The sequence below is a fragment of the Channa argus genome, chromosome 5, assembly GCF_033026475.1.
Source record: "Channa argus isolate prfri chromosome 5, Channa argus male v1.0, whole genome shotgun sequence".
Classification (NCBI taxonomy): domain Eukaryota; kingdom Metazoa; phylum Chordata; class Actinopteri; order Anabantiformes; family Channidae; genus Channa; species Channa argus.
The window spans coordinates 26,507,088-26,534,340 of NC_090201.1; the positions used below are offsets into that span (position 1 = coordinate 26,507,088).

Genomic DNA, 27,253 nt, shown 5'->3' on the forward strand with positions numbered 1-27,253 from the left:
CCCCATATATATATATATAATGTGTCTCTTTCTACACTTGCAGATAATTCTTCTTCCATTTATTCCAGTAAAAGTGATGCATTTCCCATGACAGCCAGAATATGTGGTGGTGCCATTAATGCAAGGTTATGTTCTTTAAAAGGGATCGAAGGGGGTGTGACAATATATCACTGGCGCTGCACACTTCTGTACCATATTAAATATGTGGGAGGTGTGAGACGAAGCAGAGGATGGGGAAGTAGGTAGGTGTGTGTGTGTGTGTGTGTGATGGTGGTGGGGGGGGGACAGAGTTAATGATTGTATTGCATATGTCTTCCTTTCTGCCTTTTGACTTCTGTTGCCTTTTTTTAATTCCGTTATTTCTGATATTTTATTATAACTAGAAACAATTAGAAAAATCCACTAAATAGCCAAACACATTTCTGGTTTCTACAGCATTTAAGTATTCGTTGACTGTGTCAGGGAAAAATGCAGCAGTTCATGCACTTTAATGCATTAAGTATTGAAAAGGATTTCAGGGATTTACACAATAACCTATTGTTGCTCAATATGTTTTTTTTGTTACTTTAAAATTATGAAATCCATCATTGTTGCTGAGATATTTCTCATACCGTCAAAAGCCGGTTTGCCAAACTGTAGTTTTATAAAAAGAACCACAAATAAGAAGCTTTATTGTCATCATTTAGGACATATACATGTCACAGTGTATGTTACACGCCTCTACAGGCTGCACTCGAGAAGCTACGGTTTCTCACTCAGGGACACAGCTGATGCTTGGGTCGGGACTGGAGCTGAGAGACTTCTGCACCCCAGCTTGATGTCTAACTCATTCAGCATCCAGAATTAGTATTAAAGGAAAAAGGGGCGAGATGAGAAGTTAATTTACAAAGTAACAATTCGATGTGAACCTTGTACTTCTAGGAGCCCTGGCAGACTTTTACTCAAAGCCATCGTGTGTAGAAGTTCTGTTTTTGGTGTCCAGGTATCCTCAAAAATAGACACCGTGGCAGATGCTAATGTGTGATGCCGAAGGTCAAGATCAACGTGTTACATGGACCAGTTTCTCCGAGACTGACCTTATACCACCATAGTTTAAACATGCAACACAAAGGGGCTATGAGAAAAATAGTTTGGAGTAACATTAAATAATGTTTTTTGTTGCTTTCAGTACAGTATGTCCAACAACCAAATCACCAGAAGGTTGCTTGATTATGACTGTTTGCTTTCAGATCTCTGCAAGGAAGATATCATCTGTTCGTCCAGCCAGCGGCACAGTGTCACAGATTAACATGCATGCATGAGCACACACTCAGACACACACACACACACACACAGAGGGGGGCTGTAATATGAGAAGTGTCTCTCTCCAGATTCCCCTGGTCACACCTGGCTGAACAACACACTAATTAACCCTGATTTCACTTAGCAGCCCAGAAGAACACACACACACACACAAATTAATTTGGACACACAATCACCATCTCTCACATGTACACACAAATGAAAAGACATGCACACACACACATACAAACACACACAAGTTAAGCACAGATGATACAACCACACATGACTGAATGGAATATTAAACAACTCAAAGGCAAGCATGCATACACAGCAAGGACAATGGCACCAAAATACACACATTGAGCAACACACACCACACCTACAAAGGGGCTTCAGGGAGGTTTGCTCATGGATGTGTGCTTGTCATGTTCCAGTTCTTTTCTTTTTCACCGTGTCTATTCCCCTGGCACGGTGCATGGCTGACAGCACCTGAGCTTTACGCAAACGCACAGAGTCATGTTTGCATCGCTTCAGAGGACATTACACTGAATCACATGCACGTCCCGGGGTCGTACCCTCACCCTAACTCTAATCACTACCTACCCAGTCCCGACTTAGCTTCATACCAAGGAATTCCTCTAGAAATATCATGATTAACATTATGTGACTGTATAACCAAGATTTAAGTCCCCATGTGTAATAATCACCAACATAAAGAGGACAGACACTGAGGAACAGTGGGCTAAGCAATACACACACACCCACCCACCCACATTTAGGCAGTCTCAGGAGTACAGGCTGTGTGTTCTGCTAACAGATGGTAATGACAGTTTCAGTCCCTGGACTATCATCTAATCAAAACAGTGCAGTAATGCACACACACACACACACACACACACACACACACACACACACACACACACACACACACCAGCCTCCCCCAAGATTAAAACATCCTTCACACCAAATAAGGTTAACAGCATAATTCACACCAAATATGCATTGAGAGCATAATTTAGGGCAGCATGTCTCTATATTTGAATTAATTTCAGTCACACAGCCTCACTTCCATTAAATAACTAGCACAATCCCTTTGCACTACATAAATATGCTTACATTTGATGACACGAGCACAATTTAAACTGATCTTTGAGGTAAAGTATGCACATTTTTATATATATATATATATATATATATATATATATATATATATATATATATATATATATATATATATATATATATATATATATATATATATATATATATATATATATATATATATATATATATTATTTTTTTATTCGAACTTTGTTAAAAAAACGTATCAGTGTAGAAGAAATTACAGTCAAAAGCTTGTGTGTCAGTGCTGCTGCTGTGCAGAGATATTTGCCTTTAAAAGTGAGGCTCGGTCTTTTAACCAACCCGGGAATTTCAATTGTTTCTGGTGATTTTTAAATATCATAATGACGACTGCTTGGAGCACTGGGGGTAGTAGCTAGTGTAGCAGAGAGAAGAGACACCTAAAGACAATACAAGGTTGTGGGAAGTATTTTCCTACCTCTTAGTTTAGGTACATATGTGTATAATTACAGGATTTCTTTGAGTAGATTTGTGGATGTGAAATTTTGCTCTCACAATTATCAAGTGCATTTATTATCAACTAAATTAGTCAAAGTAATGACGTTTATATATAATCTTAAGTAAGGTGCTGAATAATGCGTACACCTGTTATCACAAGGGTACAAATAAGTACCCAGTGTGAAAAGTATATGTGCACTTCTGGAGTGTACAGCCCAAGTGACAGGCCGTTGTTTGCGTAAAGGTACAATAACGTCGCTATATAATGTCTACAGACCACAAAGGCCAAACGGAACAGAAACAGTCTGTACCTAATATTGATTATTGCATATGTTTGGGGCAGTGTAGGATCAGAACTGAAATCAGCTTACAGTGTGTGAGTGATAACACTTTCATGTTAAGGCTGTGATAACTTCTATATCGCAGGCTCTGTCAACTCCAGTTTACACTTTTAGTGCCGATTACAATTACAATTAGAGAGAGAAAATACTTTTCTGTATTCCCACACCCAAATAAATGAATGAGCGGAAGGTAGAGACGGAGATGAACGAAGACAAAGAATTCAAACGTGAGTCCAAGAAAAAGAGACTGCAAGAGGTAAGAGGATGTAATTATGTCTGACAACAACAGATAGCTGCGATGCTATAATTCTATCAAAGGCCCTACAACAACATTACCCATCCTCCTCAGTGCATCAATATCTTTCACAGCAGGACGCCACTGTATTTACGGTTGTTCACATGAGCCGTGGGTTGACGAGCAGGATAGTAAATCACGAAGACTCGTGATTCTGCCTTCGTATCGAGTGCGATCGCGGAGCTGAGTGGATGGCATTAGAGGATTTCAATGTCCTCGACGAGGGGGATTTATCACAGATAAATACATGAGGGAAACAGGAGGTGAGCAGGGGCGAAAAGCAATGAAAACAAGAGCAGAGCGGACAGATGAGGATGAGCAAGATAAGGAAAACAATATTTTTTCTTTATGACTTATTATGTTTTTTGTCTTTTTTTTAATCAAAAGTTTATGTTTTTGGAATTTCCCGGGGCTCGTTACCTTGACCAAAGGCCTATTCTTAACCACTTAAACCTACTTGCTGCCTAAGCTTAACCACCTTCTCTAAAGGTCCATCTTCTGGTGAAATCAACAACTTCCAGCAGTCAGCAGTCTAACGCTATGATGTACTATATAAAGTGAAGACAGGTGGACAGAGTGTTGGATGGGACAATAATACACTGGATTTTCCCCACAGAAGACCAGGATTCAACTCCCGTGCGAGACGTTGTTGACGGGCTTTAATGATGATCGTGAGACAACATGGTGCAATGGTTACTATAGTAAGAAAGTAATGTACTTGTGCTACTGTCACTGTTTGTAGCAATTTTTATTTATGTAATTTATATTTTAACTTAACTTTACCTGGAAGTTTTTGTGTCTAACCCTAACCTTTGTTGTCTCTTAAAACCCTCTTAAAGTTTCCGTGTGTGTATATAAAGTCGTTCCCATGGCGTGAAATTCAAACCATTAGAGAAAAGAAGGGAACAGGAGACAAACACAGGAAGTAAACGAACTGACAGAGACGGAGAGAGTAGGAGAGAGCGAGGGCTCATTGTGATTTCTAGTCACTAGTGTGAAGTGTGTTCAGTATTCCATCCTCAGCATTCTCACAACACTAATGAGCAACAGTCAAACACATACACAACCACCACCCAGGCTTGTTTCTCACTTTCTCTACATTAGAGATGTTGTCCCACTTTGCTCCATCCACACTGATCGGGTTTCTTTCACCCATTAAAATTCATCAAAGACACCGCAGGTACTTTGACTCCTACGTGGGGTTTAGATGAACAGGAAAACGAACCTTTAACGATGAGGTCGGCATAGTTGGACACGCCTGACCCGCCGTCTGATCGGATGACACAGCGATAGCGGCTGGTGCTCCGCTGCGATGTGTCGCCAACGCTTACGGTCGCGGAGAAACGCCGGTGGTTTACCACCCGGGTCACCATTAATGCTGTGTCTTTGCCGTTCCATTGCTGCATGAAGGGGAAAAAGTTATTATTAGCAAGAGCCTTTTAGCGTGTTCTCAGATTGCTACAGTAGGTTTTTCAGGTGACGCTATATGAGCTCAAGATGGCTGCTTTCACCTGACAGGGAATGCAGTTTTAATTAAGGCCCGATCATATATCCAAAGTCATATACTAAGGTGAAACTCAATTTTATGAAGCAAAACATTAAGTGGTCTGTAGAGATGTACAAAAGCATAAAATATGATCTTCATGTTCCCAGATTTAATGGAGAGAAGGCTCAAATTTAGGAAAAGTGTGTGAACTATCAGTTAACTGGACCTGAAACACTCAAAAATATTTGATATTGACTTGACCAAAGGTTTAATCTCATCGACACATTAGTTTTCTTGGTGCTGCTTTTGCCGCCGCGCGCTCAAGCCACCGTACCATCGCACTTAGCAATGGTGGTTACATAAGGGATGATGCTTTGGAAAGTAAATGCAGTGATAAGAAGTATTTTGGGTGGTTTTTGTGAGGATTCCAAGAGACCTGCATCAACAAATGACACAGTGATGACCCCTTATTGGTCTCTGTTCTGGCATGAAACAGAAGCAATTTGAACCCGAGCAAGCCACACGTGAAATCAAAAAGAGTGCTGCTGCCACTTTCTGCTTTGCATATGATCCCCACATCTCCACATCCAATCTCCCCCCCCCCACCCCCCCACCCCCACCCCACCACTGTAGTATTATCTGTCATTTGGAAGAAACATTCAAGCAGCTCTACTTGGCAAATGTCATTACACAACGCAGCGGCATTCTCAGTGGCTGACACTCATGTCGAGTGAAAACACGTAAGCTTGCCAGTGCACACACGGGCAAACTAGTACACGGGCGTGAACACACACACAGATGTGCCACTTGTACAGAGATGGAGTCATTGGTGCAAAGCAGAACAAGGATTTTTAATCAATTCTGAAATAGACCTGGGAAGGCTTGAAATGTCTGCCACAGTGTACTCAATTCTGTATCATTTTTATATTTAGGATATTTCTATTGGTCAGTACAAAATATTAAGCACAATATAAAGTCACCTGTTCATTTATTATAACTGTTTAAGTTGCATTTTCCTGATTGACTGGCGGGAGTTCGTCAATTAACACTTTAATTAGCGGCAGTCAACTATAAAAACAGCACTAGGAAAACATGGCTACCAATTAACGCTATTGAGTTTCAGAAGTGGACAACAGCCAGTGCATATTTTAGCCAGTAGCAAGTGGCTGTTGAATGAGAACCATAATGCAAATTGAGACGTCTTAATGTAGAACTTTCTTGCTTTGCAGATCATTAAATTCGCCTGTAAAATTGGTATTTTCTACATCTTTTCATATATGCAGAAGTTACCCCACGAGGAAATGCCACAGCCCCAATAAGCTCTTCTTTATTTTTCAATTAATTTAGTAAAAATAAAAAGCGATTATCTTTTAATATTTTATTCAATCAGCTTCTCTTTAAACAAACAAATATGACAAAGTCTGCACTGCGGGACTTTATTCTCCAGTCTCAACTGGTGATCTGTGTTTTACAGACTAGCTCCAATTAAGTTGAAGGAATGTGGCGTAATCTACATTTCGCAGTTCAACAGCAAAATAATTCAACTTGCAGAGCTCGCAGAGCCCCGTGCTGTTTGGTCACACATCTTTACATAGTCAAGTACGTCGACATGTCGCCGATTCCTAAAATTTTACCCACTACTTTGTAGGTACCACCAGTTTTTAGAGTGCAGTTTTGAAATATTCTGACTTATCCTGCCATGTGACCTTCCTAAACACAAATTTTTGCACATGCACATTTTTGAGCTGATACCACAAATTATTGTTTTTTTATTTAGTGAAACAAAGTTACTAACCTGTAGCCAGAGTTTGTCGTGCTGAGACCATTTGCCTCCAGCAGTACATTGAAACGTAGCGTTCTGACCCACGTTCACCTCCACATTCTGCAGTCGCAGAAAATGAGGCGCTTTACCTGCAAGACAAACAAGAAATTGACACTAAGGAAATGCTGGAGCTAGACAGACGCCCCCGTATGTTCGTAACATATATTTTGTAGTTAGAGACAAAAATCTGCTCTGTTGATAGAGTAGCTCTAAAAAAAAAACAAAAAAGAAAAACACAAGGTCAGTGGTTTGACTCCTGTTCCTCTTGTCCTTGAGCTCATTAAGGTCGGGGGTGGGAACAGGGTGGAGTCACCAAGATGTAACAATATCTCAGAGGAGGTGGAGGTGGCCTCAGCCTCAACCTGCCTCCCATGCTGCCCTCTCATCCATCCACAGGAAGATTAAGACAACTTCACACATCCACCAAGAGGTGGCCACACCCATCTTAGGGGTATAGGGGGTTAGGGTCGTAATCGTTACGTCTCGATGACTCCAACCTGTTCCCACCTCCCACCTTAATGAGCTTTTTCAGGCCAGGGTGGAACCAAGCCTACTCTTGAGGAAATAACAGGGTTTCTTTACCACTTTATTCAGACTGGAGAAACTGCTTGGATACGTAGAGAAACGTTTGCTAACCAAGAAGAAAGAAGTCCAGTTGACATGATTCAATCTTCCGGCCCACCTTTAATAGTGTGGAGTCTTTTAGCTTAATTGGGTCTGCGTGGCTCCTCAGGCTGTCTGAACTAATAAAAAATTCCATAATCATGGAATAAAACAGTTGGCCGGATGCTAAAAGACGATATCGTGAAATTAAAGACGTAGTAAATTCACACTGGGTTTTATTAGCAAATGATACTGGCAATAAGAAATAAGACTTGCAGGAAAACCCACAACAACAGCAAGCAGGGCTTGATGGGTCGTTGGACGGATAGAAGACAGACGAGCAGGCAGACAGTGAGACAGACAGCCAGACACTGAGTGACTTTGTCCCGGCATTGAGACCAGCCTGCCACCGGTTAATTTCATTCTGACTGTCTGCAAACAGAGGTAGGTCTGCATCGATCATTTAACAATGATAATTCGCCCCGACACTGATGGTCAGGTGGCTACAAATGACAAGGCCTTGGACATGAAGGTGAGCTTGTTTCCAGTCGTCCAAATTAAAATAAAAACGGCTCGTCTCACATGATGGCGTCTTGATTTGTGAATAGCTAAATATCTAAGAGTAATAACACCATCTTTTGGTATCTGCAAGTATGAGGCAAAATGCACCACACGGTGTCAGAACCAGAGCGAATGTGATGGAGCAAAACTGAGAAGACAGAAAGAGGGTAAGTGGGCCATGGATTGTTGCAGTAAGCAGACCAGACTTTTTGTGAAGCAAAGTGTTTCTGTCAGGTTTGAGTGATGAAGACTCCGAGTCTGGCCCTTCTTCCTGGCACTCTGCAGTCTGTCGGCAAACCTCACAATCTGTCCTTGCGTGAGGGAGGTCTACAAAACAGATGATGCTCAGTGGGGCCCCAGTTGTGCAGGGTCAACCATTGGGAGACTCACATGCACACGCGCAAAATCACTTACGGCAAGGGTGAGCCAGGACCCGTATGTCGTCAATGGCAATGAACCCTGGGTGGCCTTGGACCGAGACTGCTTCGAATATTACCTGAGAGAGAAACAAAGGAGCGAAAGAAAGAATCAGGTTGGACCAGAGTTTTCTCCAAAAGTTATGAAACTCACACATTGCAACATCTTGACACCCCTGCGAGGCTCACATGGAAACCCCAGAGGATTTTTCCCATAAAGTCAGCAACTCTTCCTCTGTTTACTTCATCCCTTCATCCCCCTGTCTCAGTCCTTATGCCAACCACATATGCTCCCCCTTCTCCTCCTCCTTTTTTCCGTCTCTGTCTTCCTCTCATTGCCTCCCTGCTACAGTTTTCCCTTCCTACCTCCCTCCATCTTTTCCCTTATATTCATGTCTCCTTCCGTCTTTTTTTCAGTTTTTACATTTTCTTCCACACAGAGTGAGAATAACAGTCAGCAGGGCTGTCGTGGGGCCATGCACTCGTGACCCACACACATTCACATATACCTCTGTGCTGTACTTGTCAGAATCCTCAGCAGTATAAGCAGAGACTCAGACTGAATTTTGAATTCATGTGAGATGATTTCACTTGCTCCGTTTTCTTCCAAAAATAAATCCTCCTCTCTGGCAGTCATGTCAAGTTTCTAAAAGTCACCGACACTTTTTGATGCAATAACATTTTGACAGCACCAGTCGTCTTTGTTAACTGAGACGTCAGTATATTGGGGAGACATTTTCTTGTACCTCGCCAAAGTACAATTTCGGCGACATTGTTACAATAAAACATCAGCTTCAACATCATTTATTGGCCCTGTGTTATTGCACTGTGTGTCTTTGATGTGTTTCTGCATCGTGTGTACGACTTTTGTTACAGTGGCTCAATATGTCAGAGGCGGGACAGAGACCCAAAAAGGTAAAAAGGCTAAACATGTCAAGTTTATTTGCTCATGTATTGGATGTTGTATAGGCGCGAGTAACAACATTTTGCTTTATCCAAAAGTATTTAACAAAAGTTTTTGCTCATTACTTAGTTTTTCCTAAGTTTCGGATTTTGGTAGCTTAGCATGTAGCTATATACAGTTACACAGCTACATGCTAAGATAACAAAATGCAATTACTATGCAAACTTTGACTGGCATGCAGAAGGAAAACTTAGAAAAGATTGTTAATAAGATTGTTACACTCAGCAACAAACCCTGTTTCGGAACAATATATTTCTCTACAATCAAATTGCTTGTTATTACTACCGCATTATATTTTGTATGGACATAGGTACAATATGTTGAATGTACGGTGTAAATATCGAGTTGCAAATACATCGATACTGAACATGTCAAAGAGATGTTAGCAAACATCATCAAATTTTTTCTGCCTAAGTATGTGGTACAAATTCCAGTACCGTATGTCTGACTATAGCGTTATTAAAAGCATTTCATGGTTTTGTTTAGGCAGTTTCATAAGCTGGTTAAGGTAAGAGGAACATTGGGGACTGGACTTATAGAGGACATATATATATATATAGTATGATAGTGGTTTCAAAACCAGCATGAGACCCTAATGACATGTTCTTCATTATTTGATGACTGATTCTGGCCACAATAAATCAGTCAGACCTCTCTGTTTGCAGATTGAGTTACTACACTACAAAGTTTTGGCATTGATTTGTTCAGTGGGTAAAAATGTTATTTTATTTTTTTAAATCCCATCTCGCAGTTCAGACTGTGTTTACATGGCCAAGTACCAACACTGAATCAAATGGTGTTAAAACATGCGAGCACAATATGAAAGAAATATTGTGTTTTATCATATTAATCTGTGAAAACGTGCAGTGGAAAAAGTCCACATGCGCTGAGAAACTTCTTCCAGCTAAATTGGTACAACACACCATGACCTACTGCAGCGCATAGATGAAAATGTAGCGTGTTTAAAAGGAAGTGATACTTGGCCCAAAAGTTTGGTCTTGCCCTCACAGTGGTCTCTACCTTAATATGACAAAGTGTTTTATCTTTATAGGAAATGAAAGTGTGATTTCTCCATGGGAGGGATCGCTCCCTCATTAGGGCAGGAAACACACACAAACACACACTTTAATTCAGTTCGGTTACCATCTGTGTGTGTGTGCGACGCAGGGCGGCTTCATTTATTGATCAGAGCTCAGTCATTAGGTAAAACAGTCGCCTTTGTGCTACTTCAATAAAATAACACAGCAGGGTGTGTGTGTCTGCACCTTTAAACACAAAGATGCACACACACACACACACACACACACACACACACACACACACAGAGCCAGGAAATGGCAACAGATTTGTTTTACAGTGTTAGAGGAAAAGAGTGAAAGGCTTGTTGGTCATTTTCTACCTGTAAAGTGATGAGGTAGTGGTCCTAGTGAATCACAACATTATTAAAATGAATATAAAATATATGAATAAATATGACTTATTAACAATCCAATTGTGGTCACCTACTTTTACACACAGTAAATGCTACAGCTTTAGCATGTGGCACCATAGACACAGGTATAAGCGAGATTTATGTTCTCATAATTTAAATGTGAGTTGCTCAGCATTAGTCGATACCTAACGCAGTAATTCCCTGCTACAAGAAGATCCACATACTGAGTAGATAAGTAGTGTGGTTATCTAGTGCAATCAACAACTTTGGGCTTGTCCCTTCAGGCGTCGGCACAGCGGAACGTGTTGTTGATTTGGCACGAGTTGTTTTGCTCGGGACCGACACCGTCTTGCCTCAACCTAACTGATGTCTCTTTAAGGTTACACATTATACCCTGAAGTTGTTTTCCTTCACACTAGTGGTTCTCCTGGAGCCTCGAGTGTGTGTGACCTCAGTATGATACACACACGGATGTAAAAAAGCGGCGCAATTTGGCGCCTTGGGACGCGTCATATCTGACGCCGTGTGATGACAACGTGTTGAATGTGCTGTGTTTTCTAGATGTGAGCTCTGCTGTTGAAGGAGACTGAGGCTGTTAATCATGACACAAAGTAATGATGATGACTGACCCAATAACTGAACACAGACACGTCTGCAGCTGCGGAAATTATCTGCGGGCACAAATTAAAACATTTAAACCTCCTTAACTTGACTGCTTCGATGCTGGGCGTCCATGTCAAAAGCTGACCTTATCTGCTGACACGGGACATTAGTCTGTAATCACAGATGTCTGTCACATTGAAATACAGGCGTAAATCCTTCATTTTCATTCTCCTCTTTCCTACTGGACAGTGAGAGGATGCTTAAAGCAGAGCAGGTCTCTATTTGGAGAAAGGGGAAAATACTTCATCGTGTCTCTGCTCTGTGTGCGTGTTACCTGATAGGAGTTGGGCCAGAATGTAGAAATAGCCAGCTCCGCCTTCACCCAGCCTTCGGTGACCGTGTCGGAGGCGTTCCACACTGGGTTGCCCTGCGCGCCTCCATTCACCTGCAGGACAAGATGATAACATTTTTTTTAAAAAGGGCGGATTTTTTACGTTTATTACAGTTTTAACTGTAATTACCGTTAATCAAAGCAACCGTTTCAGACATTACTAGTGAAAACCAGTGCTCCCAAATAACACATCAATCAATAAATTCAATACAACACACATTCAATCAACGTAACTCCACTCTAACCATCTCTCTCTCTCTCATCATTTATACGTATATAAACGATCTCTGTCAGATGCAGTAAAGTAGGACAAACTTGCTCACTAGCTAAATGCCTATTCATTCCCCCTCTCTCTCACACACCCCCCTACATAAACACTCAATCCCTTCTCCTTGACAGAGAGCAGAGGTTTGCTCGTTCAGTCCATCAGCCTCCTTCACCTGTCACTCACGCACACACACTCGCAGTAAAAACACACCTTGATGTAGACATTAAGTGTCCCTGGGCTGGCTCCATCCTGGCTGGACAGAGAGTACAGGAAGTCGATGCAGTGGGTGTCGTTCTCCTTCAGGGTGGGCATGTAAAGGTGGGCCTTCTGCCCCGAAGCCCGACCCGATGCATTCACCACCATGAACGAACCTGAAGAAACAGGCCCAGGGGGGAACGACATACATATTAACAGTGCAATGACACGGGATTTCTTAGATCTAACTGATGTAATCCGGCATGTTCTTTCTACTTAATACAATGCAGTCGCTTCTCCGGGGTCACATTAGTCTTGGCTCCACTGAAATCTCTTAAATTGGGGGTTGAGACTGGGATATAGTTAAAAATAGACATTAAAGTGGGTTTCTGCTATGCTGGATGCTCACATTTGCTGATCTGTTCCACACACGTGCAGTCACTGCACAGACAGACTGGGTGGTCACGGACCACCGACACCGTAAGGATTTAACAGGCAATGCTGACAAGCTGTATACAAGCTGTGTATAAAGTACATGCGTGGATTACCGAACAGGGCTACCAGGCCCAGGGCTCCCAGAGGTCAGGGGACCACAGACCACAGCCCTTGTATGAGGGGAATTTGAATATTTATTAATTGAAAGTTACAAGGCTCAGTCAAAAGACAAAAAAAGCAAACGACATAGAAAAAATTATGTACAAACAAAATGCAGAAATTAGACCAAAAAATACTAAAAAGAGACCAGATGAGTCAAACTAAGAGATTAAGCAAGTATCAAAAAGAAACAAATAAATGCACAAAAAAATGGGCGGAAAAAGACCAACAAAAGGCTGAAAGTGGACACAATGGTTACAAACAAGTCTCATTTCTACTTGTTTTGTGTCTCTCAGTCCTGGGGGGGGGTCTTATATAGGAGGAATGTGGGGCTTTTATCCCTGACGTGAGATAAAACAGCTTCAAACTACATTTGGTTTGTTTTGTCGTCAGTGCTGTTTTCTGAACTAGACCAACAAGGTCAAACCAGTTTCCAAATCTGCATCTTCTCAGCTTTTATTTCTTTCCCACTGTATCAGGGACCAGCTGTCAGTAGACTTTGGTGAACTAATATCTGAAGTACTGGTTCGCGGCCGCAGGAGTCGGGCACCTTTGTGCCATTCAGCCAAAAATATTTCACGCTTGTTAAATTCACCAGAGTCGTACATTATATCAAAGCCCTAATGTGTCCGCGCCTCGAGGGCTCCGGACCCCGACGTAAAACACATTCTCCCTGTCGAGCCCTCGTCTAAGTGCGCTTTGGGTCCCCGCTTTATGGCGCGGGATGGAACTTTTATGGATCGGCCGGCTCCATTTGGCCGGCTGCCACCAGCTGGATGGAGAGCTCGAAGTGACTGGGAGACTATTTGGCAAGAGATGGGGAAACACTGAACCAAGCAGGTGTGACGGTGCCGTTCCAACGCATTCAGTGCATAGGTGTGAAAATGTACTGAATTAATGTAGATGTGTGCAGTGGAGAGCAAAATATTAGTACTGTGTGACTTCACTCTGCATTCGGTTTTTAATATTCTCCTGCTCTTTTGGCTTTATATAATGTGAAGAAGAGAACATTAAAGCCTACAGAGCAGCATCCACTGATTCAAACTGTACTCAGTGCATCTCACATTAAGATGCACTTTCTCTGCACGTACAGATCCCAACTGCAGATTTCAGGAACAAGCCTCAGACGGTTTATCAGAAACACTGGCCTGGATGTCATGGCACTTTGATTTTACAGGGCAGTGCTGTGATGTTTTTAAAAAAAAAGAAGCACCTGAGTCTGAGCACCACACACACACACACACACACACACACACACACACACAGGTTTTTGGGCCACAACTGTGAGATTTTCACAAAAAGGTGTGTTTATGACCTATGCTGCAACCGTGGTTTAACGTGGCTTTACTTCTGGAGATCTACCTTGTGGTTTGTCTTTTCCACTGCGGATATTACCATAAATTTAAGTACAAACACACAGTCATGTATATCACAGCTCTGTTTTTAATCACACAGACGCAATTCATGAGTGTTTTCAGGTAATTACACTTTATTCCACATTATTTCTCAGAAAATGTTGTTTTCCAATTACTTAGATAAACTAGACCGGATTACATTTTTTATTCACACCTACATGCACGCGCTTACACACACACACACACACACACGACTGTAACCTTACTCTCTAAACTCAGAAAGATTTGTGCTGCTGTTCTGCAAAGCTCTTTGTAAAGAGATTTGTTTCATTTTTGAGTCTCTTTTAAAATAAAGTTGACTTGACAGGAAGACAATGTGTGTGATGATTCTCCACCAGAACAGTCTCAGTTGGTGAAAAAAAAAAAAAAAAAAAAAAAAAAATTGCATGCACACGAATTGACCCATATGCACCAAGCTTGTAAATGCAAAACATGCTCACACAAAATTCATCTAACACAACATGTTTGAATCACAATGTGCTATAGCAAAGATCCATTTTATACAATATCACTAAGGCCGACAAATTTGCTTTCATTCGCTCATGCATAGTCTCAAACACACACACACACACACAATAACAAGTGCACACAACACTCATTTCACACATTGTTTCCCAGCTGTGAGGTCAGAGAGGAGCAATCTGTTAACGTGAGAAAAACTGATGAATCTGTCTAACAAGTCAAAACACACACACACACACCAAAAAAACTGGGTCAACCCCAGCACACACATGAGACAAGCTGTTTTCACAAATACTGTTGACAATTTTTAAAAAAAGCCTTTTATTTTCCAAAAGCTTCGAAATCAAACGGCGCTGTTCATCTTCTGAAGTGTCTCTGAGCAAAGCACCTAAAGCCCAGTGGCTCTGCTGGATCCACAGGATGCAGTAGTCTGTTCCCAATAGCATTCAGTCAGTGGGCAGTGAATGAATCAGATGTTGAAAATGTGATGCCCACAGTGAAACTTGACACCAGACATAACAGTGTTTCATGGAGTTTCAATTAATAAAATCAATTGTCATTTCGCAGCTCTGTTTTATGTGTTGGTGCCACATTTCATCAATACTTCCTTGTAAGTCCTAAGACACAAACTGCAGTACGTTGGTGCTTCGCTGAATGAGCTTTTGCTCTGTATCGATGATAGATCTCATTCACAGACTACTCTTAAAAAAAAAAAACACTTTTATGCACATCTGAGTTATCACCGTGGTTACGCAAAACTAGGGGTTAGTGTGTTTTCTTTAATTCAACGGTTGTATAATATTATAGGATTTATTCTTTCCATTATTTTACAAAGCAGTGTGGCATTTAACAATTAAGGAAAACTACAGAAACCAGCACAACCATCATTTATAAATAAAGGCTAAAAAATCTAGTCAGGAAACCAACAGCCTTCACTAAACAACACACATTGCATCCCATGCACCTTTATGTGTGTTAGTCTATATCCACTACTTATGCTTAACTAAATATGACAACTTGTTCGCCGTTTACTTCCTACGGCGCAGCCTCCGCATCTGAAGCGCTGAAGTTTCTCTTTCATTTGAAGTGCGGGGTTCCACCGTCTTTAGAGTTTCGTTTGAGGGTTCTTAACTTTTTCAACTTTTCCACACGGTTTCTGTGTCGCACTCCTTCATGGGCTTCATCTGCCTTTGCTAAACAACAAGACATTAGAAGAAAAGCCTTCATCATTGTGAAAACTAAGGTAAGATGTGACAAATGTCACAAATCTGAGGTACATTTTTCCTTAAACCCTTTTCAAGGACTAATTTATAAAAAAAAAAAGAAGAAGAAACTGAATACTCTGAAAATGAATAAAGCAGCATTAGAATACACATAGAGCTCGTTGAACATATCGTTAACATAATGCACATGATGCTTAATTTAAATATTTACAGTGTTGGTTAAAAAAGTGACTAAAGGAATATATCTGATGGTTTGTAATATACTGTTGGGGCGTTTTGCTGACAAGAATGTTAATTTATCATTCGACAGCATTCTGAAAAGGAAAATAAACCCTTACTGTGCACCAAACTAAACTTTTTCTCTTCCATTTGAAGAGATGTTGAGTGTTTTTGTGTTAATCTCTCACTGTCTGTGCTTCTATTTTGTGTGTGTCTGCGTGGGAGGACAGGGGAGTTGCTGAGTCCCTTTACTGGAGCAGAATCCTGGTTATGAAGCACGTGGGATGCTGGTTAGAAAAACCAGAAGGTATAACACACACAAACATAGAGACCTCCACTGTCTTAGGAGAATACACACACACACATCATCCCACTCTTCTACTTAGGATTGTTTGGGGACGTGCTAGCTGTCATTTCTCTTCCATTAGTATCAGCTAGTTGCCCTATACTGTGTATATTTCTCTCCTTTATTTTCTATTAATGGATGAAAGGAAGGAGACAGAATGATGAGCCTGCAACAAGGTGATAATATTAATGATATCTTATGTTTTGAGATCCTGTAAATAAATGTAAATTCAATATTGAATAAGTGAAAGAGGAGAAACAGAGGGAGAGGAGGGGGAAGTAACAGGAAGGAAGGAAAGAAAGCAGGGACGACGAGTGAGACAGGAAAGGAAGCATAAGAGCATCGGCTGTAGCACAGACGTGACTTGACCTGGAGGACAAAATGCCATTGTTGCATAAAATGACGCCGCTTATCATCCTCGTCATACTAAAAGGCACGGAGTCAGACACCTGAACACCAGATTGGTCCACGACTTATTTCACACACACACACACACACACACTTTCTGAGAAATGGCCCTGCATCTTCGCCCCACACACATCCATCTGGTTTTTCCTCTCGGTGTTTCATGTGTCCAAAAAAGAAATCAAATTCCGTATTTATCACAGGCCATGTCAGAGATCAAATCCCCGCATGCCTCATTTCTGTGTATGAACCCGGGCAGTGGAATGTGGTGTAGTGTATCATGCACAGTTGTAAAACTCTCATTTTGTGTTTTATTTTAAATTGTTTTCAAGCCTGATTGCTCATCTGCCTTTGTCCTCATTTCACTCTTACCTCATGTATCTCTTAGCCTTTCAGTAATCTGATAAGTGACAAATCGAAAACTGAAGTGTCATTATTGGGGCAATGGGCCAAACCATAAATGCAAACAACCGCTTCATCCATCTAATTGTGAGTATGTGCTCCCGCCTCCTCTTCCTCCATTTGATGCGCCGCATCTCCTTCCATCGCTGTCTGTCCATTTTTAAAAATCCATTTACAATCTCCCTTCCTTTCTTTGCGTCTTTCTCTCGTTCCCCACCTCTGTCCTCTCTCCCTCGCTGTTTAACTTTCTCTCCCGCAGTCTCTCCGTCTCTCTTTTGATCATCAGCGGCTTGTAAACACAGACACCTCACCATTAGGGTGAAATTTACTTTCAATATGAGCTGAAAGGAAAAAAAGCTTTTAAAGCATCAAAATCTAATTCATTCACCCCTATTCCAGCAAATGGAGCAGGTGGTGTGTTTAATGAGTGTGCGTGTATGTGTGTGCGCTCGTGTCTTGGGAATTTTGTCACTCCACACAAACCTCGCAAATAGCTTCCATAATGCTTTTACATTGGTTTACATTGCGGTTGGCTGGCTCCCTTCATTTGTGCAAAACACAAAAGCCAAATGTTGACACTTTGCCAATACCTAAGGGGGCAAAAAGGGGAATTTAGGAGGCGAATAAAAGACAGAAATCAAAATGACAAAACAAATGCTGGCGACTTAGTGAGACAGGGTGAGAGAGAGAGAGCAGAGTTTGCACTACAATATCAAAAAAGCACAGGTTGGATTATGTGCCAATATGCATGACGCAAAAACTTTCTATAAACATCATCTTTGTATGTTTTGAGGATAAGACACGAAAGAAGAAAGGAGAACAGACTAAGTCGCAGTTTAACAGATCAATCACATCTCCAGATTGTCTGTTAAAACACGACTTTGGTGCGAGATGTTCACAGAGTGCGATGTGCTCAAATGGCTCCCTGGGGTCTCCGCTCAAAGCCTGCTGGTTTTTGGCTTTGTAGCTTTTAAATCTCGCTTTCATTCTCCTTATCGGGTGTTTTGTGTCTGTCATCTTTCTGGATTAAGACATTCTCTGCATGAGGAGGATCTCTTTCCGTTCTTTTAGCATCTAACAGCTCAGTTTACACTTTTTTTTTTTTTTAATCCATTGATGGACATGTGATTTGATGCCGCGGTGAAACAGTGTCCACATGTGTCCTGGAAATGTCCATCAAGTTGTTTTACCTCATCTTACTTTTCGTCTTTCTTTCTCACCCACTCTGTGCCTTTAGAAGTTATTATTCAAATGTGAAAGAATAGTAAGCGGTAGATATGAGCTAAATTTTGAAAAGTGCTGTAAGTTACTCTATGGTGGTACAATCACAAAAAAGCATCATTAGATGCAGGTCAAACATAAAAAGGTAATATTGTGGGTTTTTTTGTCTGGGAACAGCTGCAAATTAATACTAAAGGTTTAGTTTATTCTCGAGCGCCCTTTGTTTTTCCACAATACATGTGAATTGTGTAAGGCAAAAGTTATAGTGTGTGTTTTATGTTTATGTACTTATGTGTGAAATGTACTCAAAGTGCACATGATTTGTGCCAAGGAACAACATCACAAGTGTTGCTTCTAATTTCTCATGAAGCCATCAACAATCTCTTTCAAAATCTGCTGACTTGTTCAACTTTCTTATTATTAAGTCAAGTGCAGCCAAATATCATACACAATCTTTTAATGTACTCTACGAGCTGAGAGGGTGAAGTGTCCAACCCTGCCAACGAAAAACCTCAAATGCTGCAGTGCAAAACATCATGCAGGTGTTTTAGGGAGTCAACTAAACTTCTCTCTCTCTCTCTCTACACATATATCTCTATTGATATATATCTATAGATATATCTCTATCTATCTAACTATCTCTATCTCTATCTCTACATATCTATCTATATCGATATATATCTATCTATTTCCATCTATATCAATATCTCTATCTATACATCTCTCTATATCTATATGACAAAACTTGTCTATTTAGTTGAGTTAGTTCAACTCAGAATGTCTAATTTTAAGTTTGAAATGTTGTTAAAACGTATAAATTTGAGCTAATTTGACTTGAACTGCTGAGAGCTCACTAAGCTCGATAAAATATTTTTTAAAGAAGCAAAACTGGCAAACTTCAGACAGATACTTTTTGTAGTGTGAAAAAAAAAAACAAATGATGATGAAAACCCACTCTTGCGTCATTCTTTATTACATGTCTTGTTTCATAAGAATAAAAAATGACAGGAACCATGATGAAATGTAGTGTTGAAGTCAGTTGGTGCCCCCATATTCTTTATTTTAAGTCTTTTTTTTTTTTTATCCTGAAAAAAGCCTCAGATGTCTTTGTACTTGTTCTGATACAAAATGACTTTAGCAGCTGCAGCTGGAATTTCTTCATGACAATGTAAACTATGCCATGTAAAAAGGAAGAATACATGTTTCGACTGATCATGTTTAGTCACCTTAATATCTTGATTCAAGTGAAGTTTGTTTCTGAAGTTCAGTTAACGGAGTCAGTTTTCCATTTAAAAACTTCATAAATGAAGCAAACTATTGACGAGTTCAGTTAAATTGTGTTTTTTCAAGTTAAAAGGGCGACTTTACCAATTTTCAACTTGCTTTCTATGGCTTTAGTCCAGGGTGTCAATGCACATTAATGCTTTTAACTTCTCTCTGACTTCCCCAAATATTTCTCTGCTCGTAGCTGGAAAAACTCAAGCGGAGTTTTTCATCATTATGATGTTCAGACGATGTCATCTGGTGGCGTTTTGATGACTATGACTAGATGACTAAATGTAAATCTGAAGCTGCTAAGAAGCTACTGGTAACAAATGCCTGGAATAAAGTTGAGATATGTTCACGTTCTTTTCTGCTTATACTTATTTTTAGCTTTTACACATCTTTAAAAGAGGGGTTGATAACAGAGGACTATAAAAAGAAAGGCTTACATAGAAGAAAATCTAATTATAAATGTAGCTCCTTTTAGCTTAAGGATAATAGTTTTTTATATATACATTTGTATCATATTATTTTATATTTAGGCATCAAAAACATATAATTAGTGTTTGTGCGAAGACATTCTTGCTGAACAAAACACGTATCATAGATCCCATAGGGTTTTTGCCGAGGGAACCAGGGAGATGCCAACTTCCACGCTGGCCTACAAAAGCCACGTCATTTCTAGGGCGCTGTATTACCCCCACATATCCGCATGCTAATTAAGAGGCTCACGGGCGGGTTTAATGATGCTGAGGGAAAGAAATGTTGTGATATATACGACGTTAAGGGACCCCGAAGTGGAACTATCTGGATCAGATGCAAGAACATGTTGTTTGCAGGCTGCTGCGTCGGATGCACCTCAGCACTTTCATACACTGTCTCACATCAGCAAATTCAAGTGGATAGATCTGTTGTTGTTTTCTCTGTTAATTAACACACTGACTACTTGACAATCAAAACTTGGCTTCTCGTCTAATGACCTGTCAATCCTGCAGATACAGTACGTGAAAAGCAACACTCCGGCCCGTAAAAGTGAGCTGATACGACACTAACACTGATAGAAGATGCTAATGAGCCGATCTGCAAGGCAATAATAAACTATTTATGTTGCCATTTGGGTTGGATTACAGAAGAAAGACACGCACACATATGTATCAGTATTCAGGCTGTGGAGCCTGTTCTGCTGCTAAATGAGCCATGAATGAATGGGGTGTCACACACACGCCTCCAGAAGCTGCATCATGAAGCTGCAATTATCCTCCACTAATAAGGTGATAAAGACAGGGGGGGGGGATTGACATTATTGATCAGGTCTTCGGGGAAAACCTCTCCGTTTCCTCATAGATGAGTTATCAATGTTGGGCCTATAGGTTCACACATTACAGACATAAAAACAGTAAAAGGCTCTGCTGGCTCATGGGAACTCTAAATCCCAAAAGCCCTTGCTGTGCCGTTCCACCTATAGGAGATCGAAGGCTGAGCTCGTGACTGCTGCCACAAGAGCCAAAGGACGAGAGTCCACCCTCTGCTTTGCTCTGCCCCCGGGGGTCTCAGTCAGTCAGTGTGTGTGTGTGTTGGAGGCAACAATGTGTAGATTATAGATTTATACAGAGAGACCAGGCCTGCTGTGTGAGTGCAATAGGTGGTGAAAGGAAGGAGAAGACTATTGAAATATACCTTCGAATGTATTATTAATTATTATATTAATTAATTATATTATATTAATTATTATTCTGCGGCTGTGACGTTTTAGCTTTGTCTCAATTCAGGGGCTGCTTCCTTCGGAGGACGTGGTTCACAGTGAAGGCCGAACACAAATGATTCACATCTCCGTCACCAGCTGTTTTCATTCACATGTGTGCAGCCAAATGGTTGAGCTAGAAGCTCATTCTGGTATGTTGTATACTAGTTTTCTCTTTTTTGTACTATATTAATATCCAGAGCAATATACCGCAACTTCAATAATCACAATATGACTTTGTGCAAAAGCTCCACACATGACAGACAGTTCAAAAGTTCAAGTGTTTCTCTTCTTGAATATCCTGCTTTCTGCTCCTATTGCCATTTTAAAGCATGCGGGAAAAAAAAAGTTTTAAAAATCCGATTAGGAAGCACTTTATCAGACCGGGATCAAAGTTTGAACTATTGCAGAGCGTTTCTGACAGTGTTCAGCTTTTGTTCATGAGTCAACCACAACAATGAAGTTCACTAAATCAAAGTAGTTTTCATTGGACTCCAAACTCAATTTGGCCTTTTCATAAAAGTTTGATAAATCAGCTAAAGTTCACTGGTATTTCCTTTGTTAATGAAGACGACCCAGTGGGGGCAGATACACTGCAGCACAGCAGCCGTCCTCAAATGTCACGGCTGCTGTTCCTTTCACATATAAGGCCCCATTATGACCATTACCTGGAGCATCAGAACGTCCCTAGGTGCATTGTGGTCCGTTGAGGTCCTTGTATGAATGTGGAATTTTGTCCAAGACTTTTAATACAGCATATGCTCACTTTCGGCATCTAAGAAGACTTTTTCTTATAAATGCAATTAAACTTGCAAGAAAAACTTTATACTCAAGAGGATCTTTTCCAACATCCAAGAAGACGATTTGACATCTAAGCAGACTTTTCGTCTTTGTCATTCAATCAGCCTCTTCTTGGACACTGAAGAAGAAGAGCGTTGGCATCTTACGTGTCTCTCGACATGGAAGATTTGCTCCATGCATGTGACGGAGACACACCAGATTCTTATTGATTAAGGTTATATTCATGTATTATAAGTGAAGCTCTGATCTTCAGTGGAGCATGATTGATGTACAGTATTTGTGTTTGTACCCCCGCAGTCTCACATTTGCATGATCTTGGAAGCCTGTGAGAAAGTGCACCTACATGCGCATAGCTGTACTGTATGTGCATGTTGCCTTTGAGCTGCCGCGCATGTTGTTTGATATGCACGCGAGCGGCGTGTATGAAAATTCTCTTTCTGACAAATGGAGGTAGTCAGAAAGACTCGACGTCAGACAGGGATATTGAAAGAGAGCGAGAGACAAAGATATTCCCCACACAGAAAGTAGGGGAGTTCTTTGAAGTCACTTGGCTGCAGGTGCATCAGCTAGTCAGGAGTCAACGCAGACTGATTTTCAAACTAAGAGCAACAACTTATACTCACACGTGAACCTGACGAAAGCCTTTACATTAATAACAGTCAGTGTCTGCACTCTAAGGATGGAACAACAAAGAGAAGAAAAGGCGTATGGGTAATAATATGTTTCTTTCAGACCAACACCCCATTAGGATGCTAGCAGCACATAAATTATTGATTTGAGATTGTTTTTCCTTATGAGCTTATAATAATCGTAATAGGCTCTCAGTGTTTACAGAACAGCTTAGCTGGGTATCAAGTGCAAAAGCGTTATCATGGCAAATTAAGCCTCTTGTTGGGCACATTTTACCTGCTTCTCTTGATGGAAATCTGTCAGTCAGTGTGGTCTTCTGTGGCCGTGACTCAATTCACGGGCTGCATCCTTCGAAGGACGCGGTACACAGCGAAGGTCCAACTGAAATGAAACGCTCTGGTCCAAGGAGGATGTATAATTTCTATCAGCAGCTGCTCTCAGTCAGATGCGAGGCCCCAAGATTCTTGGGTTTTATGCTGGTTGGTGTACAACAAATGACAAATGTTCTGCACAAAGCTTTTCTAGCTGATCAGTATCCAAAGCAATTTAAAATGGTAAATGATCTGCATAGATAGCTCTTTTATCCAACGCTGCCATGCACAAAGGCACTTCAACATGTAGCCAGGAAGGACCTGGAGTTGACCCACTGACCTTGTGGTCCATGGACAACTGCCTTAGCAACTGAGCGACAACCTGCTACACTTCCTCATTCACCCAGTTACACGTTGATGGAGGGAGCTGCAGCTGCCCTGAATTACCAGGAGCACTTAACTCAAGGACATATGACAGGAACATTTTGGCGAATACGTGCAACGCTACATACACAGGACAAACAGTTCAAAAGTACAAGTATTTCCTTCTTGATTAGCGCAGCTTTCTGCTTCCAAGAAACATTCTGTCACAAGCTCGGACCAGTGCTGAATTACGGTGGTTTTAAGTGGCCACACGGGATCAAAGTTTGAACTATAGCAGAGAGTTTGTGAAAACGTACGTTTTGGAAAAGTTACACCGCTCGGTTTAGCGTGTTTGGTTCCAAGGTTTAATGCAATATGTGTAACTATGTGATCTTTGTCCACGTCTCTGGAGTTCAGCGATAATTACCCATGTATATTGGTGTGTGCGTGTGTGTGGAGCATGGCGCGCAGTGTGTGTCCACATATGTCTGTAGACAGGGACTTGAACTCTTACAAAAAGGCTTACAGTGCTTGAGTAATTGTGTTTGGGGATGTGTACAAGTGTGTGTGTGTGTGTGTGTGTGTGTGTATTTGCTCCGTGATGGATGACTCTCGGGAAGTGAACATGAGAACTGGTAATAAAGCTTAATTTTGTTACCTGAAATGCAGATTTATGACACAGTGAATTAAACATCTGTTTCTCATTGGGGCATTGATTTACACACACACACACACACACACTTTAGTGCACGCATAGTTAATCACAGATCCACAAAGAGAAATAAAAAATGTTTTGTGGCCTGAACATTAGCAGACCTGCATATAGTATTGTCATAAACACATACTGATGCACAAAAAACACAAAATCACAAATTCAACCCACAAACGTACGAAGAACACACACACACACCCCACACACACACACACACACACACACAATGCTATTTGGCTCCATATATCACTGAGTTTAGAATTGCTCTCCACTAGTCCCTGTTCTCCTCCCTGTAGCACTGAACCTGTGGGTAATTTTCTTTTTAATGACTTTGCATTTCCACACATTTCCCATTGTGGTTATTTGCCTCCTAAAGCCTCATTGGAGACGTCACAAACAGAGAGAGGGGGAGGGGATGATGGGTGAGGGGTGGGGACAGTAAAACAACTAGAGAAAAGAGACAGGAAAAGCAGAGGAGACAAACAGCAGGCATCTGCTCAGATTGGGCTTCTGGCCGTTCAGATACGTGACATGATAAAATACTAAAGCAAAGGAGAAAAACCTAAACTCCAATTCAAGTGGAAAATGCGTTGAAATTATACAGTAAACAATAAATGATGATGTCGGCTTAGGATGATCAGCCTAATGAATGCGGCACTTTCACTGCCAAACAACTCAAAGTTTCTCTGTCTGGATAATGTCTGTCCAATCTGACCTTCTCAAATGTCACGGCTACTATTCCTTCCATATACAGTATAAGGCTCTATTATTATGAGCATCACCTGGAGCAACACAACTTTCCTAAGTGCATAGTTTCTCTGTATGGAACATTTGGCCAAATGTTACCTACACTTTTCACATGAATGCTAATTTTTGGCATCTAAGAAGACGTTTCATAAGATCCAAATGAACCATCCGTCCATCATCTTTAACTGCTTGTCCTGTTCAGGGATGTAAGGTGGTGAAGCCTATCACAGCTGTTATTGGACAAGAGGCGGAAAACACCCTGGAGTCTCTAATCTGTCTCAGGGCCAACACAGACAAACTTTTTGATGTTGTTTATTAATATTGTTTCTGGGTTATAACCTAACCTACTAATTTGTTGCAGCACAGACCTGATTTGTGCTCCTCACATCGCATTTCATAAAAAAAATAAAAACTAAAAAATCTGTCAGGAACTAGTGTATAGTGCCTCTTTAAGCTAGTAAAGCAAATGAAGTCGGAAATACTTGCAGGTTAGCAAAAGGCCTACAGGGCCAAATCTGGAAAATAGCAATAACATTTGTGTAATAATCATAAATAAGCAGAAATTAAAGTCCTCATTTCCACATTCACGTATGGCTGAAATATTGCACACTGTAACATTTCTTGTCAAGTTTGTTTCTTTACGTCTTGAGGCAGAAATGAAATTCCAGCTCTGGCAGTATTAGTCCCTTGATACGTACGACTGTGTTTAAAATCTGCTATGAAAATTTCATGCTCTTCATTTCAGTCACTACCTAGATCATAACAGACTAAAAGCACAACCATGTTTTATTCCTGCCAGGTCGACTGCCATTACACATTGGCAGTCATACATCAATAAACAATTTCATGTGAATGAATTCCACTTTCATGCTGGCCTGCTGTTTAGTGTGGTTTGTGTTTTTGTCTATACTTATAAATGAGATTTGGTGCAGTGGTCGGCATGAGATTTTAAATTGGCCCCTACACTATATCACTAGGTCTGTCAAGAGGTCTACTTTTGTTGGACAATAAGTTGTCACCAAAGTAACTGAGATAAATGACATGATGATGGGGGGAGGACCGTTTAAAGACAGGGGTGTCCCTGAAGCGTCTGAATGCCAAACATAGACCTGCTTTCCAATGGAACACAGATGACCTAGAAAAATCTTATAGTTAAGTTAATAGTCCAGTTACAACAAAAACAACATTGAGTTCAGCAAAAACTATTGAAGTCTGGTCCATATCTCATGCGATCGGTCGCTAATGTGGTCGTTGTGAAGGGCCTATGCATCACATTACACTCGGAGACACACTTCTGTGCATGTGTAGAAGTATTTCTCGGGCCTTTCGTAGGTGTTGCACTCAGAAAAAGCTGCATTTCACCAAGTTGAGTCATTTCAAAGCAGGTGTTTACAGAGCAGCAGCTTGTTATTGATAGAGCAATCTTTGGTTTTGAAATATCGACAGGAATTTCACGCACCAATTGTCTCTCACAACAGATGTGTTGGAATAAAGATGTTATTACTGCATTTACCATGACAAATATGCCTCATATTGTATTTTCTGCAGTACATTATAGTGCTTTTATCAACATCATCTTCAAAACTTTGAGTCCTGCAACTCCCTTTATATAGAGACTCATTCTAACATGTACTGTGCTCAGTGACATAATAAAGATTCTATTCTATTCTTTTCACATATGCTGCTGGGCTTTGCAGGTCATCAAGCGATATTTGTGCTATAATGTGTATAGTACAAATATACACAGAGATTTTGGCATAAAAACAGAAATGATAGGGAAGATTAAATTACCAACAAGTAGCCACATCACTCATTTATCAATACCCACCTAACTACAAAGAGTGTTGAGTTATGAAATACATCATGAGGTGAAACTACGGCAACTGTCATCATTACTATAGACCATGTTTCAATTTAAAGTCACAGTATCGGTCTATTTGCTCTTCATTTGCACGTCCCCTTCAACTCTCCAATATCACCTTGGGGAGACACTTGTCTCTCTTTTGTCCTGCTCAATGCCCATGTTTATTGTGCATACAATCCTGTAACTTCCCAAAGGTTAAAATGACGTCTGAATTGATCAGTTACAATTTAGAGCATCGCTTTACCTCAAATGTCAAAAAGCATAAGACAAACTACTTTTTTCTCCACCACCA

General features: G+C 40.8%; 1 protein-coding gene across 13 annotated transcripts in view; it reads right to left on the reverse strand.

Annotated features, from left to right (window-relative positions):
* The window catches only part of ptprt (protein tyrosine phosphatase receptor type T), a 284,214-nt gene that overhangs the window by 200,252 nt on the left and 56,709 nt on the right, over positions 1-27,253 (reverse strand). For all 13 annotated transcript variants that reach the window (XM_067505363.1, XM_067505361.1, XM_067505367.1 and 10 more), the window contains exons 3-7: positions 12,258-12,418; positions 11,723-11,833; positions 8,388-8,469; positions 6,783-6,898; positions 4,727-4,901 (exon numbers count right to left, since the gene is read on the reverse strand). In XM_067505363.1, the coding sequence (XP_067361464.1) occupies positions 4,727-4,901; positions 6,783-6,898; positions 8,388-8,469; positions 11,723-11,833; positions 12,258-12,418 (645 nt within the window). The remainder of the gene's footprint in view (positions 1-4,726; positions 4,902-6,782; positions 6,899-8,387; positions 8,470-11,722; positions 11,834-12,257; positions 12,419-27,253) is intronic.